Raw genomic sequence first — 18,257 nt, 5'->3', positions numbered from 1 at the left:
TTGCGAGTTATTATTATAAATTTACGAGAGAGGATAAGAAATTACTTTTGCGTTGACATCGTTCAATTTGCTTCATAATCGATTAGGTTTTGTTAGCGGTTGCGGTAGCAGCTTGGGTTTTCGTGATATTAGCTGGAAATAGAACTATTCCAAGTACAAGTATATCAAACAATTAATGCGATCAAAATCGGATCAACCTTTCTCAGGTCTCCTTGGATGCCAATTACACAATTCTTTATATGCTTCATATGAAGATATTCCTGACCGTCATAAAATTTTTTAGGCCTTCTGACTCAAGGGAACACAACTCTGTACAATGGGCCATATTATCCGTTATTGAAGGAGAGAAGATCACGAACGAACGATTGTCTTATGTACTGCTATAGTGTAAACTCTAGGTACTGATCTTAATACTGTAAGATTAACGTCCGTATGTATATAGAAGTCTGCTAAGCAGTTGAGCGTATTTGAACGTTGTAGTCATTAATTTAGGCTAATAGAAGGATAGGATATTCGAGCCTAAATATCGATTTGATGTGACAGTATGACTGCTTGACCTAACCATGCACAACAAATCAGCGAGGGAAATCTATAAATATACCAATAATAATCATATCTTTGACAGGTAATTTTAATGAATGTAAATGGTAAAGCAAAATCTGTAATAAAGAGCTGTATCGTTATGACTTTTACCGAAGCACTGTATAATAAAGATCCAAGATTCGACATTTTACTTGTAGATACCGTATTGACTACATGGAAATCGTTTGTATTTATATTGCCCAAGGAGGTGCGATATAAATCTGGATTTTATAATAGCAATTTATACTACTTTAAATGCTTAATTAAAAAAACTACTTGTTATTACGAAGAATGGCTCATATATTAATTAGCGCTATAGACTGTTATTTATAATTCTGTATTTGAATACACGAATATTGAAGATATTCTGTACGTGGCTACTTGATCAAGTGATCGGGAATGAGAAAACTTGCATAGGATCGATCATTCTTTTAACTAGCTAAGATAGTCAGGGCTGTATGTTAATTATACTTTAAATCTTCTAACAGTCAAGGACCACTAAATACTTTACCTGGTAAAGTATTAAGTGCTCCATATAAAAGTACCTGCAGGTCCCCCGGCTTCGCTGCCTTCATATGTAAGCAGTCCGTCTGCTAATCCGTCTTACCGGAGTATTTCGGTATAGACTCATTCAGTATACCGTGCAGTACTGTACTGTAGGTACTGTACAAGTGTACATGTACAATTGTACATTGTATGGACTTGGTAAAGTGCAGCAGTTGTAACATGCAATTGGAGTTTATTTTCGCTCGAAATTGCACTTTAGTACTTCGATTTAGCAGAAGTTTAGTTTAGCTTTAGCATCATCAAAATGTCCGAGGCAGAAGCGAGCGCAACTCGCTCGGAAGTAGAAGTCCCAAAGGAAAACGAAGATGATCCTACTTGCCCTATATGCTTATGCCCATTTGAAAATAAATCCTACTTGGAGAAATGTTTTCGTATCCTTAATGTAGCGAACTAGCAATACGTCCTTGATCATAACAGTCTGTACCAGATTGCAAGTTTACAGTAGGTATTACAAATTCATCGATTCTTGCTTGAGATTTCCGCATTTTTTGAGAGACTGGAGATAATTATGATATGGAATATCGACATTGTAGATCAAAGTCAACACATACAGTGTCCGTATATGCATCCCGATTAATATAAATCTAGTGTAAAACAATTAGCATCTGCAATGACTGAGGTACAGATTTTACACTTTAAGTGACTTACATTTTTAATCAATGAAGTGATATTGGTACAGTATCTAATGAGTTATCATGAGAAATAAAATAGTGGTGTAGGTTAAACTTTGAAAGCTGACACTAGTATTATATAACTTTCAGTATAGAATAATCTGTCAGTCTGCTTCGAATCTTTACATCAGCAACTTGCAGCATACTCATTCAAGGCATCCGGGTACATTTCGATAATAGCAAAATCAATTCGCTTTCCATTCATTGACCATCCGCTTGTTTTCTTCGAATTTTTAGTGCGTAATGTTTACCAAGTAGTATACACTGGTAACAAAATTGTATTCATGTGATATGTATATGTTGATATTCACATAAGCAAATGATTCAGCTACTATAAGCAGATTAGTGGCAATATCACAGTCGGCTAGAGATTAGAAAGTTTAAGTTTCTCCAATAACTATCTGCTGCCTGGCTTCCGTCGAGTAATCATATTTGGGGGGAATAAGCTTGAACATAAATCTACGTATGTATCATTAAAAGTAGTATTATTGCTCAGTTATTTAGTATGTTATTTAACACCTTAATTAGGAAATAGATACTTTCTGCTTTTATTGTATCTTACAATGGTCTGAAGTTGTACAAACGTGTCCTCTGTGCAAATCGGAGTTTACGACTATCATCCATACGGTAAAGTCGGACAAAGATTATCAAATGGTATGCCTGCTAATAGCCTTAGACTGTTGTTGAAATACATCGTAGTACTTGCTCGTAGTATATATACATTTGGTAATTGTTTGACTGTATAGTAACGCTTAGTAGGAAGTTGGATTTAGAGTTAAATTTTTATAATTTGAAATCTACAGTAGCCGTAAAGTAGATCAGATAAACATGGTCCTAATTTGCTTGGAATTGTTACAAAGTCAAAAGTGTTATTTGATATTGCAAACTTGCAATGTGTTTCACATTACGGAAATAACATTAGCATTACTCTCTTAAGTGCGATTTTTAACTTTTAACGCTGTCAATATTTAAATACGTATTGATTACGGAAAATATCATGTTAAGTTAGATATAATATAATTCTGTTGCGTGATTGTAGTGCAAATTGTAGCAATTGATATTTAAGCAGATTTAAAAATTCGCTTGTTTTAATTATTAATAGTATCAACTCTCGCAATCGGATAAAAAGAAAGAAGAGGTCATTGACGATGGAGCTTTCCGTTTAGACAACAGGTTAATATCCGGACTAAGCGTAATCCAATATCTATATTAGATTTACAACCTTCTCAGCCGATACACCTTTATGACTAACTAGTATATTCACTTTTCACTATCACCTGATAAATTGGATTAATTAAATTCTAATTAACCAGGACGCAATCATCATTTAAACAAGCTGAGAGTAAATTTATTGTTGTTAGCTACTAACTTTAAATATGCCAAGATTCTTCAAGTCAATCTAACATTATCTCTAATCAGATTATACTACTGTATTTCTTATTGAGTGAATGTTACTTTATTTGCATAAAATGGTCTTCCAGAAATTTTGATCTTATATTTATGCAGCTGTTTGGCGGTATCAAAAGTGTCTAGTTGCTCTTAGACTGACGTACCAATTTATACTTTGAGGATTTAGAATATTACGATTTAGTGCAAAAGTAGCAAATAACAAACTGTTGTAATATTAAAGTCTTATTGAACTACGCGAATTATTATAAATAATATTTGCAACAAAGTAATATATATATAATTCGTAAAGTTATAATACTATATCTTGTTAACATAATTCGTAAAGTTATAACACTATATCTTGTTAACAGATTTCGCTATAGGACCACTATGACATCAGGTCGGCCCGTGCGACACCAACAATCTAGTTCCAGCCGCACTTCAGGTGTCAATGGCAATGCTTCCTCCTCTAGATACTCTCAGTGGGGTTCTACGTCAACGAGAAGGAAACCAATTTATCTAAGATCATTGGAGAGAAGAAAGTATAGATTTGATGCATTTGCTCTTAATTTTTGCCATGCATACAGAATACCATATTGAACAATTGTAAATCGATCGGAACTTACCTAGGGCAATTTATGCCGCGTCCTTATGGGTAAAGGGAGTGGCTAGTAATGGTAAAACCAAATATAGAGATATTTGTAAGTAAATTTTACGTCGAGTAATTATTGCTTTTGTTGTAAATTACGAATGCTTTCTGCCTTGCGTATCTAAGTGATTTCAGGAATAAATTATCGATGCATTTGCTATAATTGCAATAAATTTTCTTTTTCATAGCACCTGAATTCTTTAGAAGGAATCCTGCTTGCACTCACCGCCTTATTCCTTGGATTAGTCGCGAATTAAACGTCGTCCTTGGGAATAGTGGGGATGCTGCCTTTATTCGACAGCTAATTTTATCTATTATATATAAGTAAGTTGCATACTCAATGTGGATACTTTGAGTATGGACACGTACCAGAAATGAGAGCGTTTGATTATAGTATACTATACAAGTATACTATGCTGGAATTTGTGGGGTGTCTGTTATAGCATGCGATAAATACGTTTGCGTACTACTGTAACGAATTAAAAAATGATATTGATTTATGCATAGAGAATTTATCCATTCGCTGTCGTGTGGCTTGCATACTACGGAAAGTATACTCCCTGCTATACTTAAGTTTTTTGTTTTAATTTTCAATTTTAGAGTCGATATACTATCAGATGAATTTCGTGAACAGTTATCACATTTCCTATATGAGAAAACGAATCATTTTTTACACGAATTTGTGAATTTTGCAAGGTCGCCGTATGATATGTTCACGTATGATAAGATTGCGCGGTATGATTACGTTGCCCCTGAAAATTATGGTAAGTACTGTACTGTTTGTATAATTTATGACTATATATATACGATATATATGTTATTAACTATAAGCTATTCAACTTCTATAATTATGATCTCTATCCATTCTCCTCTCCATTTATTTATAATTAATTAATTATATACATCATTATCGGCGCTATATTTGCCTATCTTGCAGTAGAGCTGAAGAGCTGTAATCATTATATTATGAACTATGTTATTTCTGTTGGCGAATCGACAGAACGTTAAGCTAGTATAGTACTAAGGATTTTCTGTCTGAGTAATGTAGACTTCTACACAGTTGAGATTTATTCGTGTACGTATACTCGTATACGAATACGCGTATAATATTTTGTGCTGCTGACAACCTACTGTTTCTTGCTAATTATAATTATTAAATGAACTATGTACAGTAGTGTTTGCGACACAGTTCAGATTTATATGATATACGTATAATATTCTATTTATTTATTTTATGCGTTGCTGCTACCCTACTGTTTCTTCTTAACCATTAATAAGTGAGCCATTTACTTGCCTATTGTACAATGTACAGTACAGTACATTACCACCTTACAGTGGTGTTTTGCGTACATACTGTCACTGCACGTTGGACAGTAAAAGTTGTACCGGACGAAGTGCAGTATCATACGTACAGTGTACTTTACTGTACTCTGACTGAGCACATGCATGCAGACTACTGTAGAAGTCTATAATTTGACGTTAGTTTTAGTAATATTTTTTCCCTTTTTCTGAGTCTGAAAAGAAAATAAACGTAAATCAATTACAAATTCTCGGAGTTGCAGCCAGTTCATTTGTAGTTGGCATTCAGTATTTAAAGTTTTTACATAGTACGAGCGTATAGTACAGTACAGTATTTTTCGGCTCTGCTTACAGTATATACTTTTCACAGGGTACTGTACACTGTGCACATACCCTAATGTCTACTGTACTACAGTACAGTACACACATTCGACTCTCTAAGCTTTCGGTGCTGTGGATTATACTGTACCATTAGAAAATCCAAGGCGAGAGGAAAGCGAAAGTCATACTGAAGATAATCAAGAGCAATCTTCGCAAAGGCTACAGATGGCTGCTTTGAGTCGTACAGAATTAGATGATTCACCAATAATCAATCATAGCGAAACATCGTCGGATCAAGCCAGTAATAGCTCCAGTGAAGATCATACAAGGTTCGTACTTGCAATACACGTGATGCATTTTCAGTAAACGTCGCGTTGATGAGTCACGTAGTTGCTTTATTAACTGACCATGCACTTCTAGAAATTATACTATATTCTGTAATTTCTAGCTTCTACTACGAATGAATCATGACGCCGTATTAACTGTTCAGAGAGTTGCAAAGCGTAGATATAAATTATTATCTGATGCTATTCACGCTTACAATTAGTAAATGACTAGCCTGTGATTGAATTAGTACTTTTTTCGGCTGTATTTTAAAGAATACTACTGTACACTTGTACAGTATGTGTATTTGCTACACTGCACTCCACGAAATTATTAAAATATTGCACCAGTTCCTGCGAATGAATTACTGTTATCCAAGAGCTACAGACGTGACACATACAGTATACTGTACTCACTAAGGACTTTATGATTGCGATAGTTAGATACTTCTAAATTTCAACTTTTGTTAAACAAAAATACTGTACATTATTAGACATTTTGTTGTGCCACTATGTTAAATAGACAATGCTAGTTTATACGCGTAGACTGAGGATAGGAAGTTAGAAATACTTGCATATCAATAAGCTGTGATGTGATACATTATTCAACACTGCATAATGCTGGTGAGTACCACTGTACTGTCATAGACTTGTAGATACCTAGTTCATAGTGCTGCACAGTATATTAACATATTAGTGCATAAACGATAAGATGACTGTAGTGACAAGTGATATCATGCAAGGCTCATTACTAGCAGTTCTGCTACTTACCGATGTTTACTTAGTTCTATCAAGAATTCAAGATTCATGACTGTCATGTTAACTGCTAGCACTTGGTTTGTGGTTTACCAATGAACCTCTAAATTTAATATTGCCGCTGCGACATTGTTGTAATATTGTGCTTTCTGTCAGTAAATTATGTTTAGTACTATAATGAGCATAATACGGTCTAAATAATCTAGTACAATATCTGTAGATAGGTGAGAGTTTTGGCTGGAACTTCTAGAATCGAGATGTTTCCTTATAGTTTTAACCTTCGCGAACGTAATATCCTGCCTCTCTTAGTTGATAAAATAGAATTTCCCTTTCCACTGCTGATAGCTCAATTTTAGCCTTTGCATATACTACAGTCTTAATAACTTGTATAATACATTTTATTGAGATCGTACCTGATATGTAATTCATATTATTTAAAAATAATGCGCATCATTCTAGAAAATCTGGCGACTGGTCTATGGGATAGATATGGAAGTAATAAATATGCTTAGCGTGTAGTGAGTCAGTGATAACTTATAAATTAGTAAAAGGTATACGTAACACAGTTGGTACACGCAAAGTATAACGAGCGAGGGATCGACTGGTTATTACTCATTTAGTTATGCGAGGCATGAGTTCTAGTACGGACTGTTAAAATTATAAATAGTTCGTGATACACGCAAAGTATAACGAGCGAGGGATCGACTGATTAATAATCATTTAGTTATGCGAGGCATGAGTTCTAGCACGGACTATTAAAATTATAAATAGTTCGTGGTTATAGTTACAACTGCCTTTTACCTGCCGCTAAATTTTTATATCCGCTATGCCTGGTAACTTTGTAAATCTTGGGACCAACTCAGTTGTTATATAGGACTATATTGTAGTACAGTGCAATATGTAAATAGATACGATAGTTATTAGTCTATGAAAGGAAAAATTGTTACACTAAACTTCTTGATACATTTCCTATTTATTTCAGAAATCAAACTACTAGATCTATCGACTCTGGTAGCCAAATGATATCGGCAGGAAGGCATAGCGTCGATCGAAGAGCTCAATTAGAAACTGTAGGCAATAACAGTTTCGATCAACGAGTTTCCTCACCATCGGCTTCAAAAGGTTGGCTGCAATCACAGTAATATACATTTAGTTGGTGCATTTAATAGAGTTAAAAAAGACTAACTGATTTGCAATTGTATTCTTTTATAGAACGTGGAAGAAATAAAAAAAAACGTAGAAAACACCGCCATCACCATAAGAGTAGGCACCGAAGAAAACACAACAATATAGCGGAAATGAGTACATCAGATATTGAAGCCGAACTCCAACGATTAGATGAAGATATTAAATCCAAAAAGAGTCAACTTTTACAAGTGATGTTAAATATTGAAAGTCTTTCAAATAAATAGATTTTGCCAGCAAATTGATACTGTATATATGCGTATCTTGAATATATCTTTGGTTGCTTACAGCCTATGTACTTGCAGTGGTCTGTGTGTTGAGCTATTCTGAGCTGTACTACGTTTGTAAGGTGTGTGACTTACATGAATGAGAATTGACAGCGACCTTGTGTAAAGCCATTTATTGTAAATATATACGTATATATAAAATGTATTGTACATATGAAGTGTAACCATCAGGTTACGAAATAAAAGTTACTTAAGAATATAATCTATTGCCATAATTTCAAAGACGAATTTGAAATAAGTTTCAAGAACCGTTGAAGGTCTCCCATGAACTTCACAGCAAATTTCACCACATTATATTTAACAGTACGTATAAGCAAATGTAAAATAAAACTTCTTGATATTGCAGGATGAAATCTTTTCCAAATTTGAAAGTAGGCAGCTGTTATAGCGAACAAGGTAGCCATTTAAAATCATAACGTAAAATAGTTACCATTTGAATACTCTGTGAGAATCTGGCAAGCTCGGATCGTCTTCCTGATGGTAAAAATAGGCAATAAAACCATAAAAAAGTTAAGACGTTAATGCAAAAATTTTATTGAGCTCCCTTATGTATAGTCTATGACATACAACAAATATTTGTTACCTTAGCATGCCTTGCAAATTTCTGGGACAAAACGTGCCTGTAAGGTTGTTGTACCATTCGCTGAAGGTGTAAAAAACATATCATTCAATACTTCAAAGAATACAATATCGTCACTGTACTTATTGATAATGCACACCAGAAATGATGAATCAGGATTCTTCGATACGGTTAAAAAAGTACCTTTTCTATCACATATCTAATCATCATTCAATTGCATTCAGTACCGTAAGTGCATCGTAAACATTTATGCTGGAAACGTAGAATCGCAAGGCAAATACTGTATACGCGTATAACATGCAGATATTGCTGATGTAAGTAGGAAATTGTGGTAGAAATAAATATTAAGAGGGGCGCAATTTTTATTTAAAAGTTGGGACCTTAAAACTATACGTTTGCATGTGATACATGGGATATAGTACGGTGCTGGCATCAGTTGTATGTGGTCACATTACTGGAATAACTACAGTAGCTGGGATGAAGTAAATAAGTCAAGGATTAAAAGTCATGAATAAGGTTGATATTCCAACGTTTGCGCTTGTTCAGGAAATTGTTACTCGCATAGATTACATTCTATCAATATTATATAATATAATTGACGAATTTGATAGACATAATTTAGGCTAGGATCAATCCCATTAGCACAGGATACGGTATAAAGCTATCATTGGTCTGTCTATTCAACTTGAACCCAATAGTTATAATTTAAGAGTCTAAACAATAAAATACTTCTTGCTAATACTACTTTAAATGAGATCAAACTAAGCTGCAAAAAGGTCCTGATCTAGCGTAACCCTATGTTAATGTTAAGTTAAACATCGATTACTGCAGTCCTTACTTCACGGGATGCCGACAAATAGAACGCAGGCATACAGATACCAATAACAGCTACAGTAGCAAGAGCAGTATTACGCTTCCAATTACGAGGATTGCACCACCATCCACCAGCTGGTGACCAGACGTACTGTGGGTAAGGGAATCTTTTTCCGCCACCCCCCTATAATTTAAATTAATTGAAATACGCGTTTTAGCAGTTTCTGAGAATATGTTCAAAAAAGATTATTTGATTTGATGATGATACAATATTTCACGGTCTAGCATTGAGAATGGATTTAATGCTATACGTATACTGTGCTTATAGCTATCCCTAAATTGATCCATCCTACATTAAGAATACGATACGAACCATTTTATTGAACAAAACGTAGCTCTACTCTTTTCCTTTCCAAAACAAGATGGAGCAAGAATGAAATTGTGGCAACACCGCGTTGTCCATACGGCCGTACTGTACAGTACAGTTACAGTACAATATTCCTTGTATTAGATTATTTGTACACTGTACGCAGACAGTAGGTACAATTCTATATAAATTCTGTTGCTAGTATCCTGCATGTACAGTACACTATGTACAGTGTAAAGTACAGTACTGTACAGTATACTGTACCACGCTTTACCGACTGTTAATATTTTTAACTCGTACAGTACAACTGTACAGTATACAGTGTACACTGTACAATGTACTGTACTGCAAAATCTGTAGTCTGTACGTCTGTACCATACGTACACTCGTACAGTACACTAGTACAGTACAGTACTGTACTGTAACCAGGGACTTGTACAGTACAGTACAGTACTGTACTGTACAGTACTGTACAGTACTGTACACTGTACTGTACTGTACTGTACTGTATTTGTACTGTACTGTACTGTAACTCGTACATTACAGTACTGTACAATTGTGCTGCAAAATCTGTAGTCTGTACGTCTGTACCATACGTACAGTACAGTACAACTAAATGCCAACTCTTCCGACTGTACAGTACAGTGTACAGTACAATGTACAGCATAACACAGTACTGTAACTCTAGCAAATTCAGCAAAGAAAGTTTTCTCGTATTACAGTACATTCATGTACCGTTCACGTATAGTTTGCTCAGCGACTTGGACAGTCGGAGAGAAATTCTCTCTTGACAAGTTGTGGGCTCAACGCACAAATTTGCTCGGTGATTGCTGGCTGGTTCAACCATGGCCACCGAGGCAACGTGGACAGCAGATATGGAAGTTAAACTCTTTAGAGCAATGAAAGGACACAAGCCAGTAGGTAAGCGAGTTTTTAGAGCTCGAATTTCCAACATTCGAAAGCTAATGCAATGGCATTATCGTATATTAACAAGTTAAAAAAAAGGCAAGGCCTTTGAACTTCCGAAATTGGCATGTACAGTTATTGTACTGTACAACACGCTGAGGATACTGTACGGGACAGTAAATTGATGAATGTTTCCCTGAACGTAGAGGCTGAACGTTTCCATTACTGTCTAATGCACTTCACTGTTCCAAGGCTCGCCGGAATGCTGCTGTTAACCATAATTTAGTGTCGATATTCAAATGATCATAGATAGTATGCAGTCACTTTCTCTAGGACTTGGGCTTGTGTGCAGTATTTCCACCCCCATGAGTTGCTATACCTTCAATAGACATTGCCATTAGTATAGTACAGTACAATAAAATCTAAGACATAATTTCCTCGAGCTCTAAATAAGAGCACTGCAGAGTCCTTACAGTATTATCGTCATCGTTAACTTTGACCTCTTTCTAGTCTTAATTTATGGCAAGTACGTGATATACTTCGATGTAGTCTGCATCAGACTGTATGTTCAACACATCTCAATTTAGAATGAATCTATAGTAAATTATATTCATGATACAGCCCGCGTATAGTGTAAAAGGTGCCTTCAAAATACAAAACTTAATGTGCAAGTGTCTGACCCAAGTGAAGGCTTTTACTTTAAATTCTATCTTCTAACGGTATTTGTAAGACTTACTATTCGGTGAAAATTCCACCATAGATTACACTGATTGTGTACTGCTACATGGGCAGTATGGCCTTGTTTACAAATGATTGCGAGCAGGACTTCATTCTTAAAATCTTCTAAATGGTGCTATTATATTATTATTATTATTTTCAATATCTGGTTATGTCTGGGCAGACCTGCATTACAATTAATCCAAGGAGCTACATTACTAAACTGTAAATAAATAATACCACTTTGTAGGAGTTCATAAACATTTTCAAATGGCTTTTATTCATCAACGCCTTCAAGAATTAACAGGAGAAAACTTATCTGTGAAGTCTGTATGGGATCATTTGAATACTCTGTATGATCTTGCAGCATTGGTAAGTATGAACTTATGATACAATTATTTTCCGTTTGGTACTGCATAGAAATCGTGATCGTTTGCAAGATATTGAAAAGTGGAACATTTATTGACAAGGATAATTACTATCGATCTTATAAGTAGTAACAAGCTTACAACTGTAAATATTGCTAGAGCTTTGGTCTTATTACTTAACATTATACTTTAATTAATATCGAGTAGCAATGTACTTGTAATAATATCTCCTGCGGTAGCAACGTCATTAGCATAAAATTACCATGACTGTTACGATATCTGTACTCCGTAGAACGTGTTCGTTATACTAAGTATGGCTCTTATAGAGCAGAGTGTATATAAACTTTATTATAAGTACTTTTGATATGCAATTGTTTAGGATGAAATGGAGATTTATTCCATGCCAACTGAAGAAGTTGACTTTTCACTCCCGGAAGATTACATCTCAGAGAGTGCTCTTCCTATTGTCGATGACGGTAAGTGTATAAGCTTATTATCATTGTCTGCCCACTCATATTAGCTAGAAAGTAATTTCCTATACAACAATAGGCTTAAGTAGAAAAAGTTCGTTTCATTTCTTTAGAAAAATATATGTCACAGCTTAACACATATTAGATGAGCAGTAAACGTTGTCTTATTTCTTTATAGATAGTTCACCAGCACGAAAGAGAGCTAAGGCTTCTACTCCTCAACCCTCGTCACCAGGGATTAAAAGGAAGCGGTGATTAAGACTGTTGATGTCTATGGCCCCGTTTAACTAATATATGTCTGTGGCGGTTTATTGATCCTACGCTTCGAGACATTTTGTATAAATAGTACCTTTGATACTTTTTATCGTAGTCATTAAAACCCTGGGTACAGTACAGTAGAAGTATGCATTTTTAAGTGTTTGATAGCACCCATTTGTACATAAGCATATCATACTGTAGATTAATGTAGACTTAGGCTTGGTAGGGCTGTTTTTAGTTGATGGTATTTACTTCCACTTCCATTTAGTGGCGCAAGTGCTTTTAGTCATGCAGTAAAAGGCCCCCTTTGTAGCCTTTTAAATGATCTGGTTTCATTGCCTTTGAAGTTGAAATTATCATTTGTTGTCCATATTTTAAAGTACTAATGTTCATTGCATGCAGAGTGATAAGCAATCACAAAACTCGTTCACGAATTAAAGGAATGGATCGTATCCCATTAGCGACGCGCTTATCATTTAGGGCCTGCAAAAGAAAGGCTGTCTGATGTACCGTACAACTATTGTACTCATTGAAAGATACTGACAAAGTTAGCTTACGTTTCATATATATTAAACTCCATTTGAATTGTAGAAACTAAAAGTTTACAAGTACTGTATAGGACATGTCATCCAAGTAGCAATGTTTTAGAAACGTTGCAACTAAAGTTGTTGTGCTTCCTCGTAATCACTAAAATTAATTTATATGCTAACTGTAAGTAAAACATTGTTGAATTATTACGTATATCATAACTTGCACCGTATATCGTTTGTACGTGAAATCCAACTAATAAGATTGGGTCAATGTGAAACTATAACTATAACAATGTTTTGTACAAATTAATGTATGAACTTTATTCGGATTAATTTTTGTCTTTCAAGCTTTATTTTATGTATTAAAATTACACTTTGCCCTTTTATGACTTCCAGTATTACGATTATGCTATGAATACGTGTGGACATGTACATTTTTATGTTATGATTAAATTAAACTTACAGTAGTACTATTTACGTAATCTTTGTATTGAGTCGAAATTTTGCTGCTTCCAGTAATAAATGGATCGATATTAAAATTATTTTATCAAGTATGTTTTCTTTGTCCGGTTAAGACACTGCAGGACGGTATCTGACCTCCGCAACGTTAGTAATTACGTAAATTTACTACTATTTCTCGTCAGCTCTTTCAAATTGTTTTAGCGTAGAGTTAAATATGGAGATAGGTGATATCTCGATTACATAAAATCGTCGTCATCTTCTGCCTCCTGAAATATAATTTGAATGAAATTGCTTAGCGAAGGCGGATCCGATAACTTAGTAGCGCAATACACATACTATATTAGAATATTGGCTATCGATGATATAATTTACGTATAGTTTATTTCAACTTACGGCATTAGTTGTCATATTTTCCGTTTTCATCAAGCTACTATACGATCTAAGCGATTGAAATATTATATCGGAATCAGCTAAATAAATACAGACTTATGCAAAGACGGCAGAGTACAACATTGATTAGATAGGGCCTGACATACGATTAGAATACTCTGGCACATAAAATCATAGAGGTAAGGCATGCCGACCATTTTCAAGCTGTACATTCAATTGAACGACAAGCAAGGACAATTACCTTATTTCTTGTTCCTGCTGTCTCTTTAGTATTTCTTCTTTTTGTATTTTGCTCTAGAGCGAAATTCGTTAATTTTTATTATGAAATCATAGTATAGCATATTTGCCACATGAACACACACGAAAATGTCATTAAAAGTCACAAACCTGCTCCTTTAGTAATTGCTTCCTTTCCTCACGTTCCTCCTTCTCTCGCTGTAGAAGTTCGCCGGCTAAATCAGGGTATTTTTCCAATTTTGTTTTATTTAATCTATTTATAATTGCATTATCTTTTTTATCCACGGTAGTTAGTCGAACCTGGGTAATCAATCAAGACTGTGAGAGCCTTGTGAAAGCAGTTTATGCGTAAAGACAAGTTATTTTATCTTTCAAGTGTCAGTGTATGATTATAATACATATATACGCGTATCTCATTAGTATGGTTTTTTCCTTATTTACATTTATAAATTATGGATACTGTATCAAGTAATCAAACAGTAACAGCGATGATTAACCCTTCAAATAAAGACCCATACCTCTTTACTTTTATGGAACCCGACTTGGCCAACTTCCATATCGGCGGTTTTTTTAATGTTACTTGCTGGTGTGTAAACCACTTTGACATTGTTTAGTTTGCAACCTACAAAAGCCAACATTAAAACGCATAAACATATCTTGTTTGAAGATCTCTGGATTTGCAGTAAATTGTAAGATCGTAGCGCAAACGTAACCTTGCCAATATTACCTTGTATACTGTTTGCTTTGACCAACTGTGCACAGTCATGTAACAAAGCGGTTGGAATTGAATCGATTGACATGTCCTACATTAAGTCATTGACCAAGTGAGCTACTTAGAGTTGGTAATTTACTATATTTCAGTAAATGTTACAAAGTACAGCAGTGGTGTGTATAGATAAATTGGCGTTATGTGGCGTAGTATAATACAGCTGCATGAGCGTAGTGAATAAAAAACTAACTGTAGAACGAATAGGATTGTCTTTGGGTTATAAAATATTCTGGCAGCATTAAATAAATAAAGTATTGACTACAACAATACAAAAATCTCTAGTGTATTGGTTTAAATTTTCTCCTAATATACAAGTATTTAATAATAAAGAACGGATAAGTTAAAATTGGGGTTTTGATACATGCAATCGCTTTGTAACATCTTATCTATCTACATATGTCTTCTAATATAGTAAAAATCATTTACTTTATTATACTTTAGCAGAAAGTGTTGTACTTACTTTAGGCATCCTCAAGTATACATGTGCAGAAGACAATTTATCAACGTGAAACCTAATCAGAGTCGTATACAGAAATCGATTCTATAACTTCACCAGATGCAATAATTCAAATTAAGTCCTAGTAAAACTTTTTATTGCATAATTACATGCATTAAAAGTCAATAGATATTATGCGATAATTAAAAGATTAATTAAGCCAAACCCCTACCATACATCTTCCGCAAAAGCATACTTTAATAATTCTTCATCTATAGTTTGAAAAGCAACGTATAATAGTAAGGGAGGTTATTATCGCACACTGTGATAACAAGTCTAATTAGCTGCAATATCAATTGTGTGATAGGGTTTTCAAGCTATGCTTGAAGAAAAGAGCTAATACAGTAAGCATATAAAATATTATGAATAACTTTTTGAATGACATAAACTGTACTAGATGAGGCTGCTGACGTTTTGCGATGTTACAACTACTGTAAACACTGTAGCTGGTCGCTAGCAATGTTGCATTCTTGTTAGAAACAGCAACATTACAATGATGTAAAAGAAGCCTAAAACACGTATGAGAGTTTCAGTATTAATCATTATATATAAGCTGTTTACTATACATGCTATAAGCTCAAAATTCATAAGTATACACGTAATACAGAACTCTTTCAATAAGGTTACGTAAAGTATACGAACAACATAAAGAAATCATTGCTCTATGACATGGATGTGCTAGACTACCATTTAGTTCATTAAAATCAGAGGATTGGTGAGCATCAAACTTACTTTCATATTTATCTCTTCCAACGTAAATGGTACACGATGGATCTATTGCTAATCATCACAGTTGTTATTAATATATAGTTAGTACATTATTAAAAACGAACGATTATAATTGATAAATTATTGTGTAAACTCCAATCTTTCGTGACAGTAGATATGCCTATAATTATTAACTATTTCCTTTTCAATATTACAATTTTCAATACAGTAGATTAAAGGCGTGCACTGTTAATTGATGATGTTGAGTGTATAACATGAGAAGTTATAGTATCTTAGTTATAATTTCAGTACTTCCAAAATTAATTTTTACTTTAATGCGGCATCCAGGGCCTACAGTACGATCATCTTCCTGTGCGAATGGATCATTTTCACGTCGATTTTTCTACTAATATAGTCAGTATTATTAAGTGTACATAGAACATTGCTAATATTAAAAGGGTCCATTTTGAAGTTGCTCAATTTCTGTATGGTACTATCACAGAATCAACCAATAGCGATCAACCTGATGATCAATAGAGTTCTTGCAAACTGTAAACCTTACTTCTACCATGGGAATCACTACTTCAATGATGTTACTAGAAAGGGATATTTTAACGTTATAAAATATCATTGTTAATCTACTGTACAGTATGTCACTATGATCACCTGGTTGAGCCTGTACTGTAATAGTAAGGGCATTAAGAGCAATTGGAATGTATGTTTTAATATTCTAATTATAGGTCAATTGCATGGTGTCCTTTCAATCAATCTGCAAGACAACGAGATGCTCTAATAATTATAATGGAAGATGGCGCTAAACGTTTATTTGAAGTGCGCTCTCTCGCAATGCAATATCTCTCACCTGTGCTTTGATAGTAGAACACCATTACGTGTGATTCTGCAATGTTCTAATTACCAACTACAAACTACAGCTATAGTAGAACTAGACACGTTTTGGAAACGATGGTCGATTAATAACACAGCATGAACTACAGTATTACCCACTGTGCACTACAGTACAAACCATCGGCAGGTGGACACTGTGGACAGTGTCTAGTACTGTACGAGTATGGTGCGAGTACAGTAGAGCAGTACTGACTGTACAATGTGCATACTGTGCGAGTATTAAGCGCTGAAACCACCATACCCACTCCATACTGACGGTGTACGTAATCTACCTACTGTAGTTCAAGCCAGGAAAGTAAGATATGCAATTCCTGTCGCTTATTGCCTCTGCATCAATTTACTCTAATTGCAAATAAATAAATAAATCTAAATTAATGAATTAGATAGTAATGAGTTACGGTTGCATGCAGTAGCGGTTATTCCTTTGAAAGAGAATATCACACTTGATCAACCACCACTTGCAGTCTAGCACCAGTGTATACATACGTACAGTACAGTATATTGGTGATATACGTCATACCTAGCTACTGGAATTACGCATTGAAAATGTGAAAGTGCCAGCCTTGAGAATTTCAAGAGCTCATTTAAAATATCGACTGCCACAAGTTAAACATGCCCTATTAACACTTGTGGTGGTCGATATTTTAAACAGGGAAGGTGCCAAATTTGCCAGTGTGATAAATTCTATTAGTTTGAAGATAGAGTAAATCAGTTAAAAGGCACATGGAACTGGGATCATTTGAAATATCGGCCTCTTTAAGTGTTAACAGGGTGGGTGCCAAATTTGCCAGCGTGATAAATTCTATTAGTTTGAAGAGAGAGTCTATCAGCAGAAAGGCACATGGAATTGGGCTCATTGGATTGTGATTTACTCATTGAGCGTGATTTAATCAACTCATTTCCATAATGCTATACAGTATATTACAGTTATAGTCGTTATTAAAGCAATCAATGCGATCTAACGCTGTACGCGTCTATATACTGTACTGTATATGTACATTAACATATTATTCGTACAGGACAGTAGAAGCCTTCCCGTTACTGTACAAGGTACAATGAACTCGTTTGCACCTCGGCTGGTGATAAAAATTTTTTCAAATTTATTTATTCACTGTTAGTCTAATCGCAATCACCTTCTATCTATCAGTCATCGTTGGTGTTGGTCGAAGTCGAGAGTATAAAGGAAACGGTATCATACACGTTGATGGCGAGAAAATGGTCTACAGTAACTGAATATAATGCACGGACAAT

The 18,257-nt window shown here is 34.7% G+C and overlaps 4 protein-coding genes across 4 annotated transcripts; 2 read left to right on the top strand and 2 right to left on the bottom strand.

Moving 5' to 3' along the window:
• Positions 1–1,393: 1,393 nt before the first annotated feature.
• On the top strand, positions 1,394–7,969 carry TRIADDRAFT_59362 (uncharacterized protein; the record flags this gene model as incomplete). The annotated part of the gene is made up of 10 exons (XM_002115397.1): positions 1,394–1,531; positions 2,349–2,474; positions 2,923–2,993; positions 3,581–3,751; positions 3,840–3,910; positions 4,047–4,182; positions 4,459–4,622; positions 5,633–5,807; positions 7,540–7,679; positions 7,770–7,969. The coding sequence occupies 10 exons, from the start codon at positions 1,394–1,396 to the stop codon at positions 7,967–7,969; spliced, it is 1,392 nt and encodes a 463-aa protein (XP_002115433.1).
• A 1,451-nt stretch (positions 7,970–9,420) lies between these two features.
• Positions 9,421–9,603, bottom strand: TRIADDRAFT_29334 (uncharacterized protein; the record flags this gene model as incomplete). The annotated part of the gene is made up of 1 exon (XM_002115274.1): positions 9,421–9,603. A coding segment is annotated over one exon (183 nt), but the record flags the coding sequence as incomplete, so codon positions are not given.
• Positions 9,604–10,634: 1,031 nt separating this feature from the next.
• On the top strand, positions 10,635–12,505 carry TRIADDRAFT_59360 (uncharacterized protein; the record flags this gene model as incomplete). Its single annotated transcript, XM_002115396.1, has 4 exons — positions 10,635–10,710; positions 11,663–11,784; positions 12,160–12,256; positions 12,429–12,505. 4 exons carry the CDS (start codon positions 10,635–10,637, stop codon positions 12,503–12,505), a joined length of 372 nt encoding a protein of 123 aa, XP_002115432.1.
• A 1,231-nt stretch (positions 12,506–13,736) lies between these two features.
• TRIADDRAFT_50705 (uncharacterized protein) lies at positions 13,737–16,987 on the bottom strand (the record flags this gene model as incomplete). The annotated part of the gene is made up of 10 exons (XM_002115273.1): positions 13,737–13,766; positions 13,894–13,939; positions 14,132–14,184; positions 14,278–14,427; positions 14,646–14,749; positions 14,855–14,930; positions 15,357–15,408; positions 15,565–15,604; positions 16,125–16,172; positions 16,963–16,987. The coding sequence occupies 10 exons, from the start codon at positions 16,985–16,987 to the stop codon at positions 13,737–13,739; spliced, it is 624 nt and encodes a 207-aa protein (XP_002115309.1).
• Positions 16,988–18,257: the final 1,270 nt, after the last annotated feature.

Source organism: Trichoplax adhaerens, genomic scaffold (assembly GCF_000150275.1).
Source record: "Trichoplax adhaerens TRIADscaffold_10 genomic scaffold, whole genome shotgun sequence".
Lineage (NCBI taxonomy): Eukaryota > Metazoa > Placozoa > Uniplacotomia > Trichoplacea > Trichoplacidae > Trichoplax > Trichoplax adhaerens.
The sequence above is the reverse complement of the archived record's forward strand: the minus strand, read 5'-3'. Positions and strand labels throughout refer to the sequence as shown.